This window comes from Gopherus evgoodei, chromosome 17 (genome assembly GCF_007399415.2).
Source record: "Gopherus evgoodei ecotype Sinaloan lineage chromosome 17, rGopEvg1_v1.p, whole genome shotgun sequence".
Lineage (NCBI taxonomy): Eukaryota > Metazoa > Chordata > Testudines > Testudinidae > Gopherus > Gopherus evgoodei.
This window is the reverse complement of record NC_044338.1, coordinates 9,221,041-9,242,737: the sequence shown is the minus strand read 5'-3', so window position 1 is coordinate 9,242,737 and position 21,697 is coordinate 9,221,041. Positions and strand designations below refer to the sequence as shown.

Here is a 21,697-nt window from a genome sequence, read left to right as displayed (position 1 = left end):
TCTTGATATATGCATTTGGAAGGCGTGTTAATGTAATGTTCGTTTTCCATGCACATCAAAGAATTTAAGTAAATATTAGTGATCTGTCTGAAGGATCTTCTGATGATTTTACCATTTGATATGTCATCCTTATCCTGGTCACTTTATTTTGTATTAGCAGCGTTGTCTGCTGAGCCAACCAGATGACATTATTTAGGGTTTAGAATTAACAATGAGTTGTAGGAATTAGTTGTGCCTTAGTACATTATTTTCAGGTTCAGTTTTGTGTTGATATGTCATGAACTTACATTTTAGTACAGAAGTTTAAGTTGAGTATTTATTGTAAAGACAATGAAGGCCACGTAGCCTTTGGAAGTTCTGTTTCATTTCACTTTAAGTCTAATAGTTTGACTCTACTTCAGTAAAGTATAAAGCTAGACACTTTGGTCCCTGGTCCTGCAAGTATCTCGGGTAATGTCATACACAGAGGATAAGAATTGGATCCCCAGTATGTCTGTCATTTATAAGGAAGACATAATCTTAATAAAAACCGTGTTGAATGCTCACTTGCTCAGCATGCCAATCTGATTGGGCATGTAATGGCCCAACTAATTTGGCGACAGCATTATGGTCACATCTTTTGGAATCTAGGCTTGGCATTGAACACACACATCACTTCCCAGATTGGTGGAATGAAGGCGCAGTACTGATTTGAAATATGTGTGATTTGAAAGAATGGAATGATTGGAGAGGCAGCAATCACAAAGAGTGATCCTTTTGACTGGTTCTTCTGTGGTACTTAGACATCCACCTTGAAGAATACAGCTGCTTGAGGAATATAGATGGTGCTCATGTGGACTGTCAGTTTTGTCTTTAATGTGGTTGAGGAGAGAACCCCATACACAGATGACAAACCACCACCAATCAAGGATAGCTTAAGAATGCATGACATAAACAAGATTACCAGGATACACTTTGTCCTGTTTTATTCATTTCCAGAAACTGTTTTCAAATTAAAATCACTGCAATCTTTTCCTCTAGGACTCTCCTATGCACAAGTCCCTCTTTTGGGTGGCAATGGCAGTGCTGCAGCTAGATGAAGTTAACCTTTATTCAGCAGGTACAGCACTACTTGAGCAAAATCTACATACCTTAGATAGTCTTCGAGTATTCAATGACAAGGTAAGTGATCCACCTGCTAGTAAACTGTGTGAGCAACCTTTAATGTACTGTGCATTCTTATCTTTGAAAGCAAATAAATCTGTGTGTACACTTCCTTGTTGAACAAAATAGTTGAGTGAAAAGAACCGGTATCCAGTACTCTGACTTGCAAGGAAATCAATATTCCAACATTTAAGAGTCCTCATGTAAACCTCCTTATAAAAACTCTTTTATTAACATTGATTCCGAAAGAACCTGAAATTGTACTGCAGGGTAAAAAGATACTGAACGAAGCTGAATACATTTTGGGCTCTTATCCCACTTCTCCTTAAATGTTTAACCTAATCTTTGACATGTCGAGAGTGCACAATCACAGCAAATTCATTCTCCCACCTCCAGAAAGAAAGAAAGAAAGAGAGGAAAAAAGTAGAAATTTATAACTTGTAATATTGCTTGGAATCTACCCAGACTGACACAGAGCACAGAAATGTCAACATTACACATAAGGATTTTATTTACATATTTTATTGCAAGATTCTAACTACTTTGGATTTCTGTAATTTTTTACCAAAAATGTAGTGGTGTAAATAATAAGCATGAATAATCTGCAGCTGCATACCATCAGACACTGTTTTTCCTTAACAGAGCCCAGAAGAAGTATTTATGGAAATCAGGAGACCTTTGGAATGGCACTGCAAACAGATGGATCATTTTGTTGGACTCAACTTTAACTCTAACTTTAATTTTGCACTAGTAGGACATCTTCTAAAAGGTACGAATAGAAAATTTGTTGTGCTTGTTTTCATGTCGTATTCTTAGTTAGCTTAGAAGCATAACCAAGTCCAAGAATGAATAAAGGGTGAAATCCTGTCCGCATTGAAATCAATTGCAAAACTCTCATTCACTTAAATGGCATCAGGATTTCACATTGTGCAGTGTGAACTGTCACTGGAGGTATGGCTTTATTTTTATTTTGTTTTTTTGTGGTATTTTCTGTAAAAGTGCTTTCTATTTATCAGTTAGGCTTGACTTCACTTCAGGCTTACTGCATGTTATACAGGTGGTCATAATGGGACAAGAATTTAAATAAATATGTAGAATATCTGCCTGGACACTTGCAGTTCTGGGCTTTGGGAGAGGGCAGAAAAATAATAGTTTTAGTGTATGTTCATCATTCACTACGTTTGTGCTTTCTTTCTTTGTATACATGAGGGTTCTGAGAAATGAAAAAATTGATAAAAGCATTATAATAAATATGCATTAAAAACTAAATGCTCAATACTTGATTGTTTCATAACCTTGTTTCTTAGGATACAGGCATCCCTCTCCTACCATCGTAGCAAGGACAGTAAGGATTTTACACACACTACTAGCTCTGGTTAATAAACATAGGAATTGTGACAAGTTTGAGGTGAATACCCAGAGTGTGGCTTATCTGGCAGGTAAAAATGAACTACTAACCTTCTGCCTAATCAAAAGAAATGGGGTGTGTAAATTCTTGACCTTGGGTAGATAAAATATTAAAAAGCTATTTAAAGAAAACTTTGTCAGAGAACAACGGAGCTGTTCAGAAAATTAGTCTGAAAGGTTAAATCAGTGAAGTGAATGCTAACAAAGTTGGTAAACTCAGCATGTGGGGTACCTAGTGACGTATCTGTTTCAAAATTCTCCCACAGGTTGGAGAGAGTTTCTAAAATGTAAATATTTAAATGTTTATGTTAAAAAGTAAAGCAATCAAGAGTTCTAGCAGCCTAGCAAGAATGAACAATGTGGAGGGAAAATATTTAAATAAAATGTTAGTTGTAAACTTATAGGGGACTGTTATGAGAAATAATTTAACTACTTTAAAATTATTTCAGAAACCTTCCTTGTCCTTTAATAGACTTTAAGCATTTTAGTGAGAAATAATTGCAGCTTCTGACAGATTTGTGTATGTGCTAAGAAAAAAATTAAAGTCCATGGAGTACTGTGTAGACTTCTGAAAATGTTGCTGTCTTTGAAAACTTATTCACTTTCTTTGGATTTTTAGCTTTGCTGACAGTGTCTGAGGAAGTTCGAAGTCGCTGCAGCCTAAAACATAGGAAGTCTCTCTTGCTGACAGAGGTTTCAATGGAAAATGTTCCTATGGATACATATCCCATACGCCACAGTGACACCAGCTGTAGGTCAGTCTCTCTCTCTCTCACTCACTCACTGTATTTAAACTACAGCAGCTGTGTGAACCTCAGGGAATACTTTGGGAAGAAAGCTGTACCTTTGGCAGTTTATTTGAAGGTAGCATGTAATATGTTAAAAACTAGAACCAGCATTAAGAGAGGCTGCTTAAAAGATCAATTGTGCATTAAGGGTTCAAGACCTATGCACTACTTACGCACTATATGCTTAAGTGAGACTTAAGCAGTGTCTAGGGTTATGCTAGCCTCTCCGCATAGGGCTGAAGTTTACTCTAAGTCTTGTTTCAACAGTTTTAAAAACATAATCATCTTTATTTTTCTCCTTTAGTAGCTCCATGAAATAGCTACCTAGTGATCCCCTACCTCCTCCTTTAGCTGAGATTCCAGCATGCAGTAGCTGGTAATATCAGTATTGTTTATGAACGGTGAATTCATAGTCTAGGAGGTCTTCACGTAAGTGGAAGAGCAAGCCTCGTTTTATGAAATCCTGAGCGTATTTCTAGAATTATTAGCATTTTTATAAAAACAAGATCTAAAGACCTTATAGATCAGCTGATTATTGAATAGACTTTCCCCTTTCCTTATGAGTTGGCTTCCTTACATTGGGTGATTTTCTTATTTGTTTTTACCATTTCAATAATATAATCACACAGGGTGCTGCATTTCACTGATGATTTTACAGAATTTTGCAACCAAAGTGGTTACTGTATAAACAATTCCAGCTGACAACTTTTAACTATTAGTATTAAAAAGGGGAAAGTTCAAATAGTCATAAGGTTTATAACCAAATATATGCAACTTTTGATTTTTAAAAATTAAATTCCTCCACACTGTCAGGACACTAAAGGAAAACCAACCATGGTCCTCTCCAAAGGGGTCAGACAGACATCTTGCTGCCAATTACCCCACAGTGGGACAGATTAGCCCACGAACACGAAAATCCATGAGCTTGGATATGGGACAGCCTTCACAAGCCAACACTAAAAAGCTACTAGGTAAGTAAAACACTAGATTTACTAGTTTGTTACATCAGTCTTTAAAAAGCTGAAACAGAGAAAATGATTTTGAGTGAATATAACGTATTTATTTGAAATTTTTAGGGCCTGTCCTTTCTTCCAGTGACATACATAACACCTACACAATACAAATTGGACAAACCTTCATAATTAAAGTCCCTCCAAACTAAGACTCTCCCCTCTTCCCTGCTTCCACCTACCCAATAGGAAGTTTTAAAAAAATAAGTAAATAAAAAAAGCTTTGCTGTGAAACATGACGGTCATCAAATTCAAGCAGTGCAGGGCCAAAAAGAAAGCATATTCCAGAGTTAAGAATCACTTGCTGCCTCCAGCCCTCTCCATCAAAACTTAGAGGCTACTAACTTCACCACTTCTGCTGATCTCAGTGTCTGTGCTTAACACCAGAAACAAGACAGTCCCAAACCATTTAGAGCTTTTGGCAGTTTTGCTTATTTTTTTTATTGAAGTACTGAAATATATATTAAGAATTTCAATGCCTTTGAAAACAAATGGAAGAAAAAGCAGTTTTCAATCTTGCTGGTTTTGGCCATGTCCTCTTCACATTTCATAAGGAGTACTTAATAGTATTTGCTTGGAAGAAGGCAGACCTTCGGGACATAATTAAAATATGTAAGAATTACCCTCCTAGTGGGAGAAGATGGAAAAATTTTGGTTCATTGCCAGCTATGTTATACTTGCAACTCCTTAACTTATTCGGTTTATGGGTGGAGAAGTCTTAACTACACAAGAACAAAGAAGAATGATAAGAGTTTCCTGGCATATTGCATCAGTCCTCTTACATTACATGGCTTATATCTGCCTCTCCTTGCTTTGCAGCAAAAGTTGCCTCTTAATTTCCTTGGAGGGTGAAACTGGGAAATCTGAGCAGGGCTTGTTTGGTGGTAATTGTGCTAGAACAACAGTCTTGAAGATTGAGGGTTTTGCTCTGCATAGCCATGGAACAAGTACAACACATGCAATGGTGCATAAGCTTCCTACACTACATTGCCCCACAATGCTTCAATCCTGACTTTGAGGCTCTCGGCCCCAAGTGGAAAGAGGATAGCCACTAAATCTTCAGTCTCCTGTTGAATTTTCTAATAAGGCTCCAGTTAGTAGCAGTGGTTAAGCAGTTGGTGGTGTGAGCAAAGGACCAGTGGAAACTTATTTGAGCCCACAAGACTCATTTAATATAAAGGCCACCAAGCAATAAGCAGATAGTAACAACTTTCAGTTACTTCCAGTGAATGTCGGGTTTGAATTGGCAATCTGCAAGTCCATAGCCTATTATCTTTGACCTGAACTGTTCTTTAAGCCATCTTTACCCTTCCTGTATTCTGAGATTTGTAGGACTGCTGCAAATCCCTTTTCCCAGCTCTACATCAGACTTAGAGAGCAGTTTCCATTCTCTTTATGACTAATTTACACTGTGAAAGTGGCATAAAGGGGCCTTAGTATAATTGAGAATCAGGCTCCTAGAACTCAGTATTGCACAGCATGTAGTATGGGAATGCCATGAAACACGATTTTGGCCTCAACATATTACTTAAGGGACAGAATATCCTGGAATTCGTGATTTCAACTTGTCTGCAGGGGAGAGAGGGATAGGGAAGGATTGTGGCATAATGAGTGAGTACTCTGGTCAACTGGGAGTGATGGCTAAGGCTAAGATTATGTCACGGAGGTGGCGGAAGTCACAGAATCTGTGACTTCCAGCGACCTCTGTGACATTGAAGACCCTGCAGCATCCTAGTCTCCACAGGACCCCCAGAGCTGCCCAGCCGTTGCTTATGGCAGGGATCCTCCCTGCAGTGGCTCAGCTGCCATGTGCAGCCACGGCCCCCCCACAGCTCCCAACCACCGGCAGTGGCAGAGGGACCCCAGAGTTGCTCAGCGGCCACAGGTTGGGGCCCCCCCGCAGCTCCCCAGCCACTGCCGCTGTCACAGGCCCCCTTTGCAGCTGCTCAGTCTCTCCGAGGAGCAACCCCCCACCCTAGCCGCCAGCAGCAGCAGCAGCAGACGACACACCCCAAAGTTGCTCAGTGGCTGGGGACGAGAGGCCCCTACCCCCTACAGCTCCCCAGACTCCACCACTGGCAGGGACCTCTCTGCAGCTCCTATCCCCACAGAGTAGTGGGGGACCCCTCCCAGCCACTGGACAATGGGGTCCCTGCAGCTCCCAGCTGGCTGCTGTTGGGATGAGGGGGATGAGCCAGGATGCTTAACCTTCCTCCCTCCCCATTTTGTCAGGGGTGTTTTTAGTAAAAGTCAGGAACAGGTCACAGCTTCTGTAATTTTTTGTTTATTGCCCGTAACCAGTCCATGACTTACTCAAATGATCCATGACAAATCATAGCCTTAGTGGTGATATCGAAGTATTGGAGAGTACCTGCTGTGTCCAAGCTGCCGTGGCCAGCTAGACCACTACAATGAGCTGCATGCTTCTGTTTCCGTCTCAAGAGTGGATCAAGGACTTGGAATAGCTGTACTGGCCATGTCATTTAGGATTATGTTGCTTTGTAGAGCTTTGTGGGGGCCTGCACAATACCCACATCTTGTTTACCTCAAACCAATGCTGTTCAACCTCTCACCTCTCATAAGCACTAAAATATACACACTAAGTGAGAGGGAGTAGTGACCCTGATAGTGACTCATGTTCCAGTAATAAGGTGTTAGAATATTTACTAAATGGGAGACACTGTAGTATGCTGACCAGGAAATAGTGTCACACACTGGGCACGTGAGCCCTAAATATCATTTTTAAAATTTGGCTGCCAAACTGATGTATATTGTGTTAGCCAAGCATTTCAAAAGATGTGACAGAAATATCCCAGGTACTAGTGTGACCGTATCTAGAGCTAATGTATCCACAAGTGAAGATTGTTCTAGGATACCAGCAGGACAAAGGCCCACAGAGGTCCTGCTCTTGTTGGGATGTGCTTTGCTGTTCCATACAAAAGATATCAGTGTCACAGAAGATGGCGAGACCACCTCTTCCAGTGTTCTTGTCCATATGTCCTTGGTAGTAATACCTTCACAGCAAAGAAGAGGCAGATATAAGTCATGTAATGTAAGAGGACTGATGCAATATGCCAGGAAACTCTTATCATTCTTCTTTGTTCTTGTGTAGTTAAGCCTTCACAGCAAAAAACATTCAGTACCTTACTATTCAGATACAGCGAATATCTACCATGGTTTACTGATTTCATTTCTTGATGATGATTTTTTTTTTTTTTTTAGGTACAAGGAAAAGTTTTGACCACTTGATATCAGACACAAAGGCTCCTAAAAGGCAAGAAATGGAATCTGGGATTACCACACCCCCCAAAATGAGGAGAGTAGCTGAAAATGACTATGACATGGGTGAGAAGAAAGAGTAACACTTTTAAACTGTTCCTAGTATTAAATGCAATGCATGCACATGAAAAGGATTATTACTAAATTCTGTGCTCATTTATTTAGGGTACAACAAGGCAGTAGATACTCATTTGTCTTAACAAAGCAAGCCACCTAGAAAGTCTCCAGTCTTCTGCAACACTGGCAATTGAATCTCGAATCACTACAATTGAACAAAGTTAATACGGAGACCTAGAGTAAAAGACAGCCAAAAATAAACATTGCATAGCAAAAAGAAATCAGATAATACCATTTATATTTTTATCAGCACTGAATGCAGGGTTTTTACAAAGGAACCAGTACCCTCATGAATAGAGCACTGGACTGGCATTCAGGAAGCCTGGGTTCTGTTCCTGGCTCTGTCACTCGTCTGTTGGGTGACTTTGGGCAAATCACTTCACCTCCCTGTCCCTCAGTTTCCTCTTCTGTGAAATGGGATATTGTTCTTTACCTACTGATGAAAAGTATTACACATGAGCTTGGTGTTTTATTATTATTATTATTACAACAAACATGCTTTTTCATAACGTACAAGTCATTGAATTGTGGATAACAAAAAGCTGTTTCATGGGAGTTGTAGGTGGCTGAATTTGATGGGATGATATGTAATTCTTTGTTTTTTAATTATTGTGCTCTGGCTGAGTAAATTTTCTTTTCTGGCAGAAACCCAGAGAATATCACCCCAACAACACCCACACCTTCGGAAAGTTTCTGTGTCTGAGTCTAATGTCCTCCTGGATGAAGAGGTCCTTACTGATCCAAAAATTCAAGCCCTGCTGCTTACTGTCCTTGTAAGCCCACTTTCCCCATATTATTTTTTAATGCACTATATCTTTAAAACCAGCATGTATGTTTCAGTGCAATGCTAGTAGGGCTTGATTGATCAGGGTCTGTCCCTGATGTGTAAAAGGCATTCCATTTTGCCCACTAATGTCTAGGATGTCAAGAGAATTCCTTTTTTAAATGCATATTTAATATTCATAAACAGGCAAATATTTAATGTTCACATTTATGCACCTTTTTTCAGAGCACATCAAATTATCTCACTTCTTCACAGTGATGAGAATCACAAAACAAATGATGATGATACAATGTCTGCATTTTATCTGTATATATATATATTTTTAAAATCTTAAATTGCTGGAACTAGATTAATTTGAGTTTAAATTTATCTGAGCCCAGGGATTGAGGGTTGCAGTATAAATTACTTTAAATGTTTTCCCAGCCTGCTCCAGTGCAGTTCCCATCACTGCCATCCTCTGAAAAGACAATTAAAAAATGTTTAATCTGAATTTTTGTTCTTACTGAAACTCTTTGAAGTTTGAGTACATTTCTAAACTTCCATTTTTTGAAAACCGGTGGGGCAATCTTTGTTAAAAACATTTCTCACCAAAAGAGGGAAGTGAATTGACCAAAATTTTGGTCAAAATTTAAAAAATTGGCAAACTCCGTTCATTGTCAGTCTCCTGTGTGCACATGAAATGAAAACTATCCTTAATCACATTAAGGGATTTTTTTTTTATCTGTCTTGCTAGTGCTCCTTTTTTCGCAATCAAGTGCTGTTAGTGATGAACTAGTATCATCCCTCAATGTTTGAAATCCTTGTTATAACAAAATTAAGCACAAATATTCACCTCCCAAATCAGAGATACTGATTTTTGTCCTTTGCATTATGCTAGGCAACATTAGTGAAGTACACTACAGATGAGTTTGACCAACGAATTCTTTATGAGTATTTAGCAGAAGCCAGTGTCGTCTTCCCAAAGGTTTTTCCTGTTGTGTAAGTAATTAAAACTCAGTTTATATAATAATTTTCGTATTAAACTTGCTGCTTTACACTTGCATAAAATGACTTTGGGAACTGGATGGCAGGGGTTACAAGACATTTTTTTACCCCTAGGTTGCTAGTTCAAATTTAACTTAGACTTGTAAGGACAGAAGGCTGTTACCATTGGAAGCTATCGAGTGGCCTATGTGAAATGAGTTTGGTGTTCTTGGTGGTAGTGATATCCTCAATACAGAAACCACCCCCACCCAGTTGGTACTAATAAGTACCCGTATTGACAGTTTCCACAGAGAGGCCAAAGGCCATGGAGGCTGAATTATACTCTGCCATAATTCTTCCAAGTCAGAGTTTGGGTGCTTTGGCCTGGCTCTGGGGAATCTTGCATTGCTGTTGCCTATGCTGTGCTTCTTCCAGACTTAACACCAAAACCGTCCCAGGCTCATTGCAGCCATTGATCCAGCAGTTAAGTCATGGTTTGTCAGTGCTTGACACTATAAAAAAGAGTTGAAGTAAAAATAAAAACTTAGGGTTTGTTTACAGTGCATTGGTGTGTTGTTGCAAAACAAAGGGATATGTGTTACCTTGTAGATTTTTTTCCCCCAGCAGATAAAGAAGGTTTGGTTTTGTTTTTTTTACTGGTGTTCAAGCGATGTCTCAAAACAAGTTTGAGCGGTACCCTTGTTAGTCTGTATCAGCAAAAAGAACAAGGAGTCCTTGTGGCACCTTAGAGACTAACAAATTGATTTGGGCATTAGCTTTCGTGGGTGGGTTTTAGCCCACGAAAGCTGATGCCCAGATAAATTTGTTAGTCTGTAAAGTGCCACAAGTACTCCTTGTTCTTTTTGCTGTCAAAACAAGTTATTTAAAGTGCAACCCAAGTGTACTCCTTCAGTATGATTTTGCATACAACATATTTGCTTAGTTTATCACTATATTCTTGTCTATGTGCAATTAATACAGTTTAGGAATGTCAAGCTATTGTAGTGTAACTTGTGTGGACTTCTTAAATGCAGGTGTGCATGTTGTAGAAAGAACATCACATCCTCCTGTTACAAAATGATGGTCAGAGTTAAAGGAATCTCACAAGTCACCAAAATCAAACTGGCAGTAATTTGCATCCTTTATGACAGTATCAGGAGTAATACCGAGAACTGAGTAAATCCAGAGATTCATTTTACCAGTTAATTATTTCCTTTTAAATAATTCAAATATTTGATTTTGCATGTTTGAGTGTTCTGTTAATTGCTAATTAAAGAAAAGGGTTGATGCGTTACATTTTCTATGTCTGGGGTTTTCAAAAGCACTGAGGTGACTTAAGGGCATAAGTCCCATTGAAAGTGAATAGTGCTTGTGCTCCGAAATCACTTAGACACTTCTGAAAATCTCATCCCAATTGTTTGTTTGAAAAATGAACCTGCAAGTCATATCTAACTTCAAGTAACTATATGAGCAAAAAGACGACACTTACTTTTGTATTGTTTAGGCACAATTTATTGGATTCCAAGATCAATACCCTTTTGTCACTGTGCCAAGACCCAAATTTGTTGAATCCAATTCATGGGATTGTTCAGAGTGTTGTCTACCATGAAGAATCTCCACCCCAGTACCAAACTTCTTACCTACAAAGTAAATATCTTTCTGCTTTTTTTAAACTGCTCTACTGTGAAATAAATAAATGTTTCCATCAAGATTACTGCCCAGAATTTGTTGTGTGGTTTTTTTCTTAATTTCTAGTGTAAGAATGTATTTGTTGTAATAAATTACCTGTTTTAATGTGAATGTCAAAATCCTTGCTATGACTGCATGTGGCCAGCTGCTTAAGAAACAGGGCTAGAAATTAAAACTCAGTAATCTGTTTCCACTGACCATGGTGAATGAAGTACAAAATGCAAATACTGGTCAAAAATTGCAAATAATAAATGAGATTTGTAAAATTCTCTTAGATGTAACAATCAAGTGTCATGCAATTTATTTACTAGTTAAAGGTAATATTTTAAAAGCACCTAAATCCTGCTTTCAAAGTGACTTAGGCACTGAAAGTGCATGAGATTTAGGCTCCTATGTCACTTTTTAAAATGTGACTTAGGGCTCCTAAGTCATTTGCCCCTGTGGAAATTTTATCCATGCTTAAATGCTTAACCTGACAGCATCCCCTTTCAGTTTGGGGCTTTTGAATTAATTTATTACGCTTAAGATATATATAAAAAACAAAATTCAGCAGTTGTACTTTTTACATATTGAACACAAAATTCAGTCAATTTTTAGACATAAACAATTTCACTGTTGGTCACTGTGAGATCCTTACATAACGTTTTGTTCAATATGTAAGCAAATCCAAGTGATGCATCATGTATACATTTTTAATTAGTTTGGTTTCTTATCAAAATTCTTTGAGAAAATTGTTATAGGGTGGTAATATTCAATTTGTTGTTATAGGTTTTGGATTTAATGGGTTGTGGAGGTTTGCTGGGCCATTCTCTAAGGTAAGAATAGTATAAAAATGTAAGTTATTGAGAATCTTGTCTTTATTCTCTGTGGAGCACCAGGATACTCTTATAGCACTATATTGAATGAAACAAAAATAATGTTGATAAAACAGACTACACCACTAGGCAAACTTTTATGTGTAAGGCAGTAACTAGCCCTCTGGTGGACCTCACAAATCTTGATAGATTTGATAAGCAGGTATAAAAACAGATAATTTTACCTACTGTTAAACTATCAAAGTCAGGTAAGAGGAGTCAAGTTGGTAAATAGCCCTTTGCAATGCTCTCATTGTCACTGTTAAGAGGCACTTGACATATGTTGTCATTCAACACATCTTTAGTTCTTTATTAAATGTATTTTGTGGCTTACAGAAATGTGGAAATCAATACAGAAGTAAATTCACAATGATAAATTTCACGTTTTACACTGAACTCAATATTGTCTTAAGTATTGACCATCTGTACTGCAATTTATTCTGTTGAATCAATGTAACAAGGACCAAATGAGCAGAGATGGGCAGTGGTTGGATATTTTGATTTAAAGGCGCACAGATAATGTTTATAAATCGACACATTCAGAACTAGACGCTGGAGTTCACCTTCTAAAGGAAATTTTGGCATTGGTGCTATCACTTCATTACTTGATGCTGCTGCTATCAAGTGGTATGTTCATATTATATCTACAGGTTGCCTTTAGTGTATATTAAAATTAATCTGAATATGAGCCTAGATTGCAGATGCCCATATAAAATGCTTAAAGACCTAGACCAAAAAAGCAAACACCAGAATAAGGTTTGAGGTAAAATTTATGGTGATATTGGTGGAAGTGAAATAGGAACAGATCTAATTTTTATTTCCACAGCAAACACAAATTCCAGACTATGCTGAGCTTATAGTGAAGTTTCTTGATGCCTTGATTGACACATATTTGCCTGGAATTGATGAGGAAACCAGTGAGGAATCCCTACTGACGCCTACATCTCCTTATCCTCCTGCAGTGCAGAGCCAGCTTAGTATTACTGCAAACCTTAACCTTTCTAATTCTATGACCTCACTCGCAACTTCCCAGCATTCCCCAGGTCAGTAAATGTTTTTATATTGCGTATATAAAGGGAACATATTAAAACTAACATTTATGTAGCCCCAAAACCAAAAAAGTTTCAGTAATACTCCAGAGATGTTAATATATTAAGTGACGTTACATTCTGAAGCAGAACTTGATGTTGATTTTGTCGTGAAAATTGTCTTCTGGCCCTGTGAGTGGGACTCAACATTGTATATGTTACTTGTATCTCAGTATTGATGTTAAATTTGTTAACAAGGAAAATGTCCTAGGGATTCAAGTTTTTCCTGTTGTTGGTGATGCATGCTGAGGAATAACAGCAAAGTGCCGCACCATGCAGGAAAGAGCTATGTTTTATTGTGTATATATAATATTAGAGCAGTGGATGCGTTTACATTCCTGTTGGGATATCATCATATTTCATCATGGAAATAACAATATGAGAGTCAAGATAGGAACATGCAAATTAATGTCCCAGGGGAAAAAAATCCAAAACCTCCGTACTCAGTGGGAGGCAAGCCCTGGAAAGCAGTAATGCTGAAGGAGACCTGGGGGTTATACTGGGGAAACTAAATAGATATGACTCGGTAATGTAGTTGGGGGGGGGGGAAAACGGGGGGGTAATTTAAGGCTGTACAGGCAACAGCATGATGTCACGGAACAGAGATGGTCGTCCCGCTGAACAAAAGAAGTGGTGCTCCCACACCTGAAATACTGTTTCACTTCTGACCTCATTACTTAAAAAGATACTGGTAAATAGGCGTTTCAAAAAGAACTTCCACCAAGTGTTAGGAAAGAGTAAATGATGGAGGAATCGAAGATTTTAATATATTTAGCTTTGCTATGTGACCACTAAATGGGAGGAAATAAAGATGTAGATGTTTGCATGCAGGGGGGTAAACAGCGAGCAAGGTGAGGAACTATTAAGTGCAGTATATAAGGATACGAGTGAGGGGCAGTAGGATGAAATGTTCAAAGAAAACACAGGTTGAATGTTGGGGAAAATTTCTTGATCCATTAGGCAGTAGTTTTGGATTGCTAACTTACACATCTAGTAAATGCTTTTCTGCCTCAAGTATCAGAGGGTAGCCGTGTTAGTCTGGATCTGTAAAAGCAGCAAAGAATCCTGTGGCACCTTATAGACTAACAGACGTTTTGGAGCATGAGCTTTCGTGGGTGAATACCCACTTCCTCAGATGCATGTAATGGAAATATCCAGGGGCAGGTATATATATGTGTGCTAGCAAGCAAGCTAGAGATAACGAGGTCAGTTCAATCAGGGAGGATGAGGCCCTGTTCTAGCAGTTGAGGTGTGAAAACCAAGAGAGGAGAAACTGGTTCTGTAATTGGCAAGCCATTCACAGTCTTTGTTCAATCCTGAGCTGATGGTGTCAAATTTGCAGATGAACTGAAGCTCAGCAGTTTCTCTTTGAAGTCTGGTCCTGAAGTTTTTTTGCTGCAGGATGGCCACCTTAAGGTCTGCTATAGTGTGGCCAGGGAGGTTGAAGTGCTCTCCTCAGTTAGTGATACTAATATAGTGTCTGATTTTGCCCTTTTGTGTTCAAATTGCTACAGATCTGACACTTTTTTTAAAATCATCTTTTTTGGTTCCATGCTTATTTTTCTATTCTGAATGCAAGGATTGATAGTCTCTTGCTTGCCTTTAGGTCCAGTACTTGCCTCTGTTTTCTCTCTGGCTTCTGTTGGCCCAAAACCAGGAGTCAGTTGCACTCAAGAAATCTAGCCTTCCAGTTCTCCTTTCCGCTCACAGCTGTTGTCCATGCTTCTTCGTCTATATGATAAATATTAGGTTTGCAAAAGATGAGGCAAAGCCCTGTAAAGCTGGTTACCAAATGAGTAACATTGAAGTGTATTTAAAATCCTACCACTTCATCACTTAGTTGTGACCTCAATGCAGAGTCTGTCCAGTGTCTGAAGAAGTGGCCTCCAATATTTTAGAACAGGTGAAACACTCTAGTTGATTTAATCATTGAAAAGAGAGTGCAAGGAATGTGTCTTGAGAAAATTGAGCCAGTTTAGGTAGAAAAATCTGTTATCCTGAGGAGAAACGAGCTCATTTTCCAAGTTCTAGCTAAGCCAAGGTGATTTATTTCACTAAATAGCTTTGTCCTGAATGGGAGAAGAGTATTAGCTTTTCAGTGTTGTACCTGTCTGTGCTGCATTATCAATAGGGAGGCTTTTATTGTCATTGCAGTTTTGTTGCTGTGTCCTTGTTATAGATGTTCATGCTGAGGACAAATAATGAGACTTGGGCAGTGAGAAACAGAAGAATTGGGGTGCAATCAGATTTATGATTGCAAGGTGTTAAAATTATCAACACTGTTTTGCAGTAATGGTTACAGTAGATGTTAGTTTTAGAAATCCTTGGAAAAATCAGTTGTTTACATTGCAAGATTTTTTTATGTTCCTATCTTAATTTCTTAAATAAGATGGTGGTTTTAGCTGTTTATAAACATTTAGTAATTTTTGGCAGAAGTATTATAAAGCAATGAATAGTCAAAAGTGCCAAGTTGGTCGACTTTGTTTAAAACAGAAAACTACATGAAGACCTAAGATGGTGTCTCATAGTGTTACTGTGAGTATTTAAAGGGGCACGGTTAAGTTAAAAATCAATTTCTTTCTGAAAATTTTGAGCTGACTATAGGTACAGTACAAATAGCATGTAACATTCCTATTACAGGAAAAAGTTAAGGGAAAATTTTGTCAGTTTAATTTGTGTATTTGCCCGCGTTGTTTAGTAAATTCACTGTTTCTCTCTATGGTCAGTTAGCAAGATGGAAACTGACAGACAAACGGGAGTAGAGAAAAAATTAAAGATATTTAAAAAAAATTCAGGACATGCTGGTTAACATCTTACTAGAAAGACCTGTCTTGCAAATACCTCTCATGCAACAGTTATGTAACATCTCTGTGACAACTCCAGCAGTTTGCACATAGTAAAGTGATGTTGGGAAAGTATTTGTGTATTCTTAGCTTCTGTACTGCATTGTGTGTTGTGGTGGTCTTTTCAGGGAAAAAAAAAAAATGCTGTGTATGCTTTTGCTCTTCATTTCATCACTTCCCATCTGTTTCGTTTCTCTCAGCAAGTAACAGATCAGCTCCCTGCAAACCACTAGCAAGTGTTCCGCCAACCACACTGGTCAATGGGAGATAGTTTGGGAGAAAACTAATTTTTTAAAAATCCCATTAACTTTAAAAGAAGGGTTGGCAGTGTCTGTTCAGTGTGTAAATTTATTACATTATATTAATTTTTTTTGTAATAATAAATTAGACTATGTAAAATGCAGAGCTAGAGATCAGTCAGAGCATGCTTTGTGGTCACAAGACTGCTTCATCCAATAGCTTAGCTATCAAGAGTGGTTTAGCACTGTAGTAGCTAAAAGATATGATATACCTGGAGTTACTGCTCCTGAGAGCAGATTTTTCTTAATGGTCTTATTGAGACTTTTTATCAGTTGAAGCGTTTCGATTTTTCTGCTAGTGTTTGAAGAAAGCGAAAGAGGGAAGCTTCAGCCTGTAAGGAATTCTATATCTGATTCTGAAATTTCTTTAAAATTTTCAAAACTGATTTGCATTTCTTGGCTTTATTTTGTGTTGTGGGCTAATATTTTAAGTGAATTACTAGACCTGCCACCTACAAGAAACTAAATTATTCTGTTAAATTTGTAATATAGAAAACTCATTCCTCCCAAAGCTCAGTGGTAACTTTAAGCTTTTTTTGCAAATGTTGCTTAATATAGAGGATGATCAGAGATGATCTTGATATTACTTAGTCCTGAGCTCTCAAGCTCCCTTCCAGTCCTAAGATTCTATGATGCTTTTTAAACTTTTTTAAACTTATTTTCAGAACTTTTCAAATATATACAATAGACAGACACCCACTCCTGCCCTGAGGGGCTTAAAGCCACCCCTGGGAGAGAGCTGAGAGAAAAGATGGGCTGATTGGGAGGCAGCCTCAGCTGGAGGACACACCCCAAACAGACCCAGCTGGACCTATAAAGGTCCGGGCAGCCAGGAGTTCAGAAGGCTCTCTCTGGTCTGAGAAGGAGCAGGGCCTGGCTGCCTAGCAGAAAGGGTATTAGGAGTGTAGCAGGGCTGGGGAAAGCCAGAGGAGCAGGGGAGCTCCTGGCTGGCAACTCCCCAGGCTGCAAGGCCTGGTTTAAGGCCTAAAAGGGCACTGGGTGGTAGAAGAAGGCAGTGGGTCCAAACCCCCTTGTCTGCGATGAGTGGTTTATACTGAAGTCTGCCCCAGGGAGTGGGGCTGGCTGGTGACTGGCAGTAGCCCAGACTGAGGTGAGGTGGGGTTAGTGGGTGGGGGTTCTCCTGGATGGGGAGACCCAGAACCTGAGTGTGGGGGTACAGCCAACGGGGCAGCAACCCAGAGAAGGGGGCACCGGGGTCCGAGAGGGTCACGGAGGCCCAGCAGTAGCGGATCTCCAGCCGACAGAGGGCACTCCAGAGGGCTGGTGAGCTAATTCCCAGGGATGGCCAGCAGGAGACGCTGCCAGGTGAGTCTGCGCCTGCTTACAGAGGAATACAGAAGGACACATCAAGTCCTCTATTAAGAACATAGGCATACATTACAATTTATATATAGGCCAATACTTGTGTAGTTTACCATTGATTGAATTTTGGGTACCCAATTTCAGATACCTTAAATGGCTGGTGTTCAGAGATGCTCAGAACCTCTGAAAATCACCCTTTAAAGATATTTCAATTTGTCATTTAAAAATGAAAGCACCCAAAAACTCTAATAACAAAGAATATCTTACCCCAACTCTTAATTGAAATGTTACTATGTCTCCTATTTTCTCCTTTATTTCTTATTAGTGTTTTGCCTCTACCTGAATGTACTCACCCTATTCTGGCAGTTGGGTGAGAGACTTAGAATTAGAGCAATGGTTCTCCAGCTTTCTCATTGTGTGGATCAGTTTGTAAGTCGCAGCCCTTTATGATGTACCTCAACCCTCAAATTTGCCACTGCTTGGGCCTGAGCTGCACAGATTCGTACCGAGTTAGCTAAAGGGTGTGATGTTAAACTGGTACAACTTTGTATGTAGATCAGACCTTGGTTTTCAAATGGTTTGGTCCTGTTGACCATTTAATTAGCCCACCCTATCACGTTTTTATGCAACTGTGGATGTGGACTAAGTCTTGCATTCAAATTAACTGCCATATCAGAGGCTCAGCTTGTTGGGGAAGTCACACCATTGCTATGTGTCTCTCTCACCTTCTGCTGTTATCTCAGGAGAGATAAAAGGAAGCAAGGGGTGAGAGAAATGTTATCCCCAGAATAAAATCAGTAACCCAAGCACACCAGGGTCGAGGATAGAGATGACCACTACACATGGTCTCTAGAAAGAGGTGAGGTAGCCACAGAAGCTGTAGGATGCATAAGAATTTTATAGTGATCCCATTCAACTAAAAGAATCAGCTGTTTTGGTGATGTCCATCTTATCACATCAAATTAATTTAGCAATAATTCAATTTATTAAGATATTTGCAAATATTAACATTTTTCCATTTCCTGCGTTTGGAAACGAGAACTAGGCAAAATCGTTGTCTATAAATGTTTTGTGTCTTATTCTTTTTTCTTGTCATGGACATTATTCACTTATGTTTTTTCTTTCATTCTGTGTCCGTGAAGCTTCTCTGCCTTGCTCTAAATCAGCAGTTTTCATGCCGCTTCCTCATCAAGGTACCCTCTACTTTCATCATATTTGCACGAGATACTGCTTGGTCTGCATTTGAGTTGGGCTTAAGGCATGAGAAGTAATTTACTAAGCTCTTTAAACACAGGAATGATTCCAGAAGCAGTACTTGTAAGTAAGTGCAACGCTGTTGCTTTTCTTGTATTATCATTAGCTCCTTACTTGATACTTAAAACCCAGCAGGTGGGAGTGCAAGCCCCGTCCACAGGAATAAGGCAGTTTTGAGAAGCGCATTGGCACCTAGATACTCCAGTGATGGGGACCCAATGAAGATAATCAACTGCAGATATTAGCAAAGAATAAGAGAGAGAGGCTGAAATGTTTCATTTGAGTTCTTTTGATTAATAGGAAATCAGCTTAAACATCAGTTGTATACCACCAGCACTTGCGCACAAGAGGAGTTGTTTGGAACCAGCTTTGCCAGGTTAATTATTGAAGGCCACATGCTGCTTTTCTTGAGACAATATCATTTTGAGGCTTCCGTTCATGTAGGAAGATACAGAAAGAGGTGCAGAGAATGTGTTATGTGCTCACTCTTACAGACGCCTTCCTGTTTTCCTTTATCTTGTGCTTTGCCTGAGCTCTAGGTTGTCTGCACCTGTGTGTGTGTGGAGCGGTAGGATGAAATAAGCCACAATGGACAGCAGGAGTCAGAATGTAATTGTGTTTTGAATTTAGAAAATACTCCTTATGCCTGTAAAAATAGTGGGCTTGATTCTCCGCTCTCACTAGTGTAAATAAAAGGAAATTCTTATGACTGACAGAATGAGAGGCTGATTCTCATCTGAATGAGACAGAAGACAGTTAGAGGCAGTTGAAAAGTTTTTATTCATTCAGTAAACAGTCACTAGCTTCCTCCTTCCATAATTAGGTTAAAAATTATCTGAAATTCCAATAACATTTTTTTCACTATCACTAAATTTTTGCTCTATGCTGCATTTTAACTGCTATCATTACAATAATTTTCTATGTACAGTGTTCGTTCTATTGCTGAACAGTAACACGATTGCGCTTGAATATTCCTGAACATAACACACCCAACACATTCATTTTGCTGTAGAAATAATGAGGTATAAGCAGTGCAGGAATAATTTTCAGTCAGTACACAGTTTCAGTATAAAATTGATATCTGTTACTTGGAAGCAGGTTTGGATTAAAGTGAGATTTCAGCTTCATTGCCTCAAATTAATTATTTTTTTGTTTTAGGATGTTAGCGATGATCTTTCTGGACCCAAAGTCCCTTCTGTGTGGAGTGACCTTTTTCTCATTTGCAATGTTATAAATTATTTGTGTGAAGTTCACACTAAAATAGTTGGAACTTCTGTTTGCTTTGTTCTAACATGAATCTTTTACACGCTAAGTTTATTTACAGTTAACTTATTGTAGCTAGTCCGATTATTGAGAGAATAAGGGTTAAAGCTGTTTAGAAATATCTATGCATTTAAACATAAATCTCATTTAGTGCTTTCATCCTGACATTCTGTACTGTAAACTTCATTCCACCTTTACCATATAGAGGTGCACTTGTTTAACCACAGTTCTGATAAAGGTTTCCTGTCAGTGGGTAGTCAGCACAGCCATTTGACACAGGGTGAAGTTTCCTGTTAGGCCCATTTTATGACCTCTATCTTCTGTGGTGCTCGCTGTGGAAAATATATTGGTTGGTGCTTTAAAAAATGTCTGGTTTACAAATATTTAAACAACACTTCAACTGATGTCTTTCATCACTTAAACAGCTCTTCAAGTGATTGTCCACATGGTCCCCTTCTAATGCATATGTGCTCCACGTGCATAAGGTCGGATTCTTTTGGCCAGCAGTGCCATTGGGATCACACCTGAACCTTCGATTCCCTGCCACATATCCCTACTGAGGGCATAAAGGGCAGAGGAAGCCCAGCCATCTATCAGCTCCTTCTTATCAACCATAGCTGCAAGGACAGAACCCCTGAAACATTCACTTCTCTGCACACTGCTATTTTGGGGTAGGGAAGGGATATATACACATACATATATGTTAAAGTATTAGTATAGTAATTTTTTACCACCTTGGCTGTATATATTTAAGAAAAAAATACTAGTGTTAGAGACTTCCCCAGTACTGGGATGTAGCTTTCATGACTGAAACAAAGTCCCTGAGGGTCCAGCCATCTCTGCTTTAACGTAGATATTCCACTTTGTTAATGACTGACACTCAAGATGCCTTTTTTGTCTTGGAGCTCCATATATAGCCCTGGTAGATCCTCAGTCTCACTTGTTCTGCAAGAGGATGCAGAAGGTGAGAAAAGCCCTTCTTAGGGGACCTAAGTTAAAGGAGGCATAGCTCCCTAAAACAACCTAGCCTAGGGTGGTTCACAGCCTAAATCGGGTTGTTCTGGTCTCTGAGCATATACAGCAGCAGTCTGTGCTTCGCCCTTTCCGGAAATTTGTGCATGTGGTGCTGATGACTCTGGTGCCAACCCCTGCAGTACAGATACTCCCAGCACAGATTTCTTTAGCTCTGAAGTTATTTTCAGTACCAGCTTATTTTGTGGTGACCACACAGCTTGAGTCAACATTACTATCCACGGTTGTGAGAGTGCCTTGTACAGTATCAGACACCAGTACTATTACAGTACTAGTCTCCTATTCAGCTCCAGTAGTGGGGGAGACTCATTCACCTTAGAGCCCCAGACAGTATAGTCTTCCCGCCCCCGTACTCATTCCTTCTCCCCTTCTGAGCACAGTAAGGAGGTATCACCCACCCACTCAACTTGGTCCCATTCATGTGACTCCTCCTTGCTTGACAGGGCACCATCACTGTAGGCATAGACCTTTGGGATATCAACATTTGCAGACTTGATTAATAATTTTCCTGTCTCTTGAGTCATTATGGAGGTTCTCTGCTAGGGAGTTTCTCAGTAAATC

General features: G+C 39.2%; 1 protein-coding gene across 3 annotated transcripts in view; it reads left to right on the top strand.

Moving 5' to 3' along the window:
- The window catches only part of NF1 (neurofibromin 1), a 169,411-nt gene that overhangs the window by 137,998 nt on the left and 9,716 nt on the right, over positions 1 to 21,697 (top strand). For all 3 annotated transcript variants that reach the window (XM_030536886.1, XM_030536884.1, XM_030536885.1), the window contains 11 exons: positions 1,021 to 1,161; positions 1,786 to 1,912; positions 2,451 to 2,582; positions 3,170 to 3,305; positions 4,152 to 4,309; positions 7,571 to 7,693; positions 8,390 to 8,517; positions 9,406 to 9,506; positions 10,996 to 11,138; positions 11,949 to 11,995; positions 12,861 to 13,077. In XM_030536886.1, the coding sequence (XP_030392746.1) occupies positions 1,021 to 1,161; positions 1,786 to 1,912; positions 2,451 to 2,582; positions 3,170 to 3,305; positions 4,152 to 4,309; positions 7,571 to 7,693; positions 8,390 to 8,517; positions 9,406 to 9,506; positions 10,996 to 11,138; positions 11,949 to 11,995; positions 12,861 to 13,077 (1,453 nt within the window). The remainder of the gene's footprint in view (positions 1 to 1,020; positions 1,162 to 1,785; positions 1,913 to 2,450; positions 2,583 to 3,169; positions 3,306 to 4,151; positions 4,310 to 7,570; positions 7,694 to 8,389; positions 8,518 to 9,405; positions 9,507 to 10,995; positions 11,139 to 11,948; positions 11,996 to 12,860; positions 13,078 to 21,697) is intronic.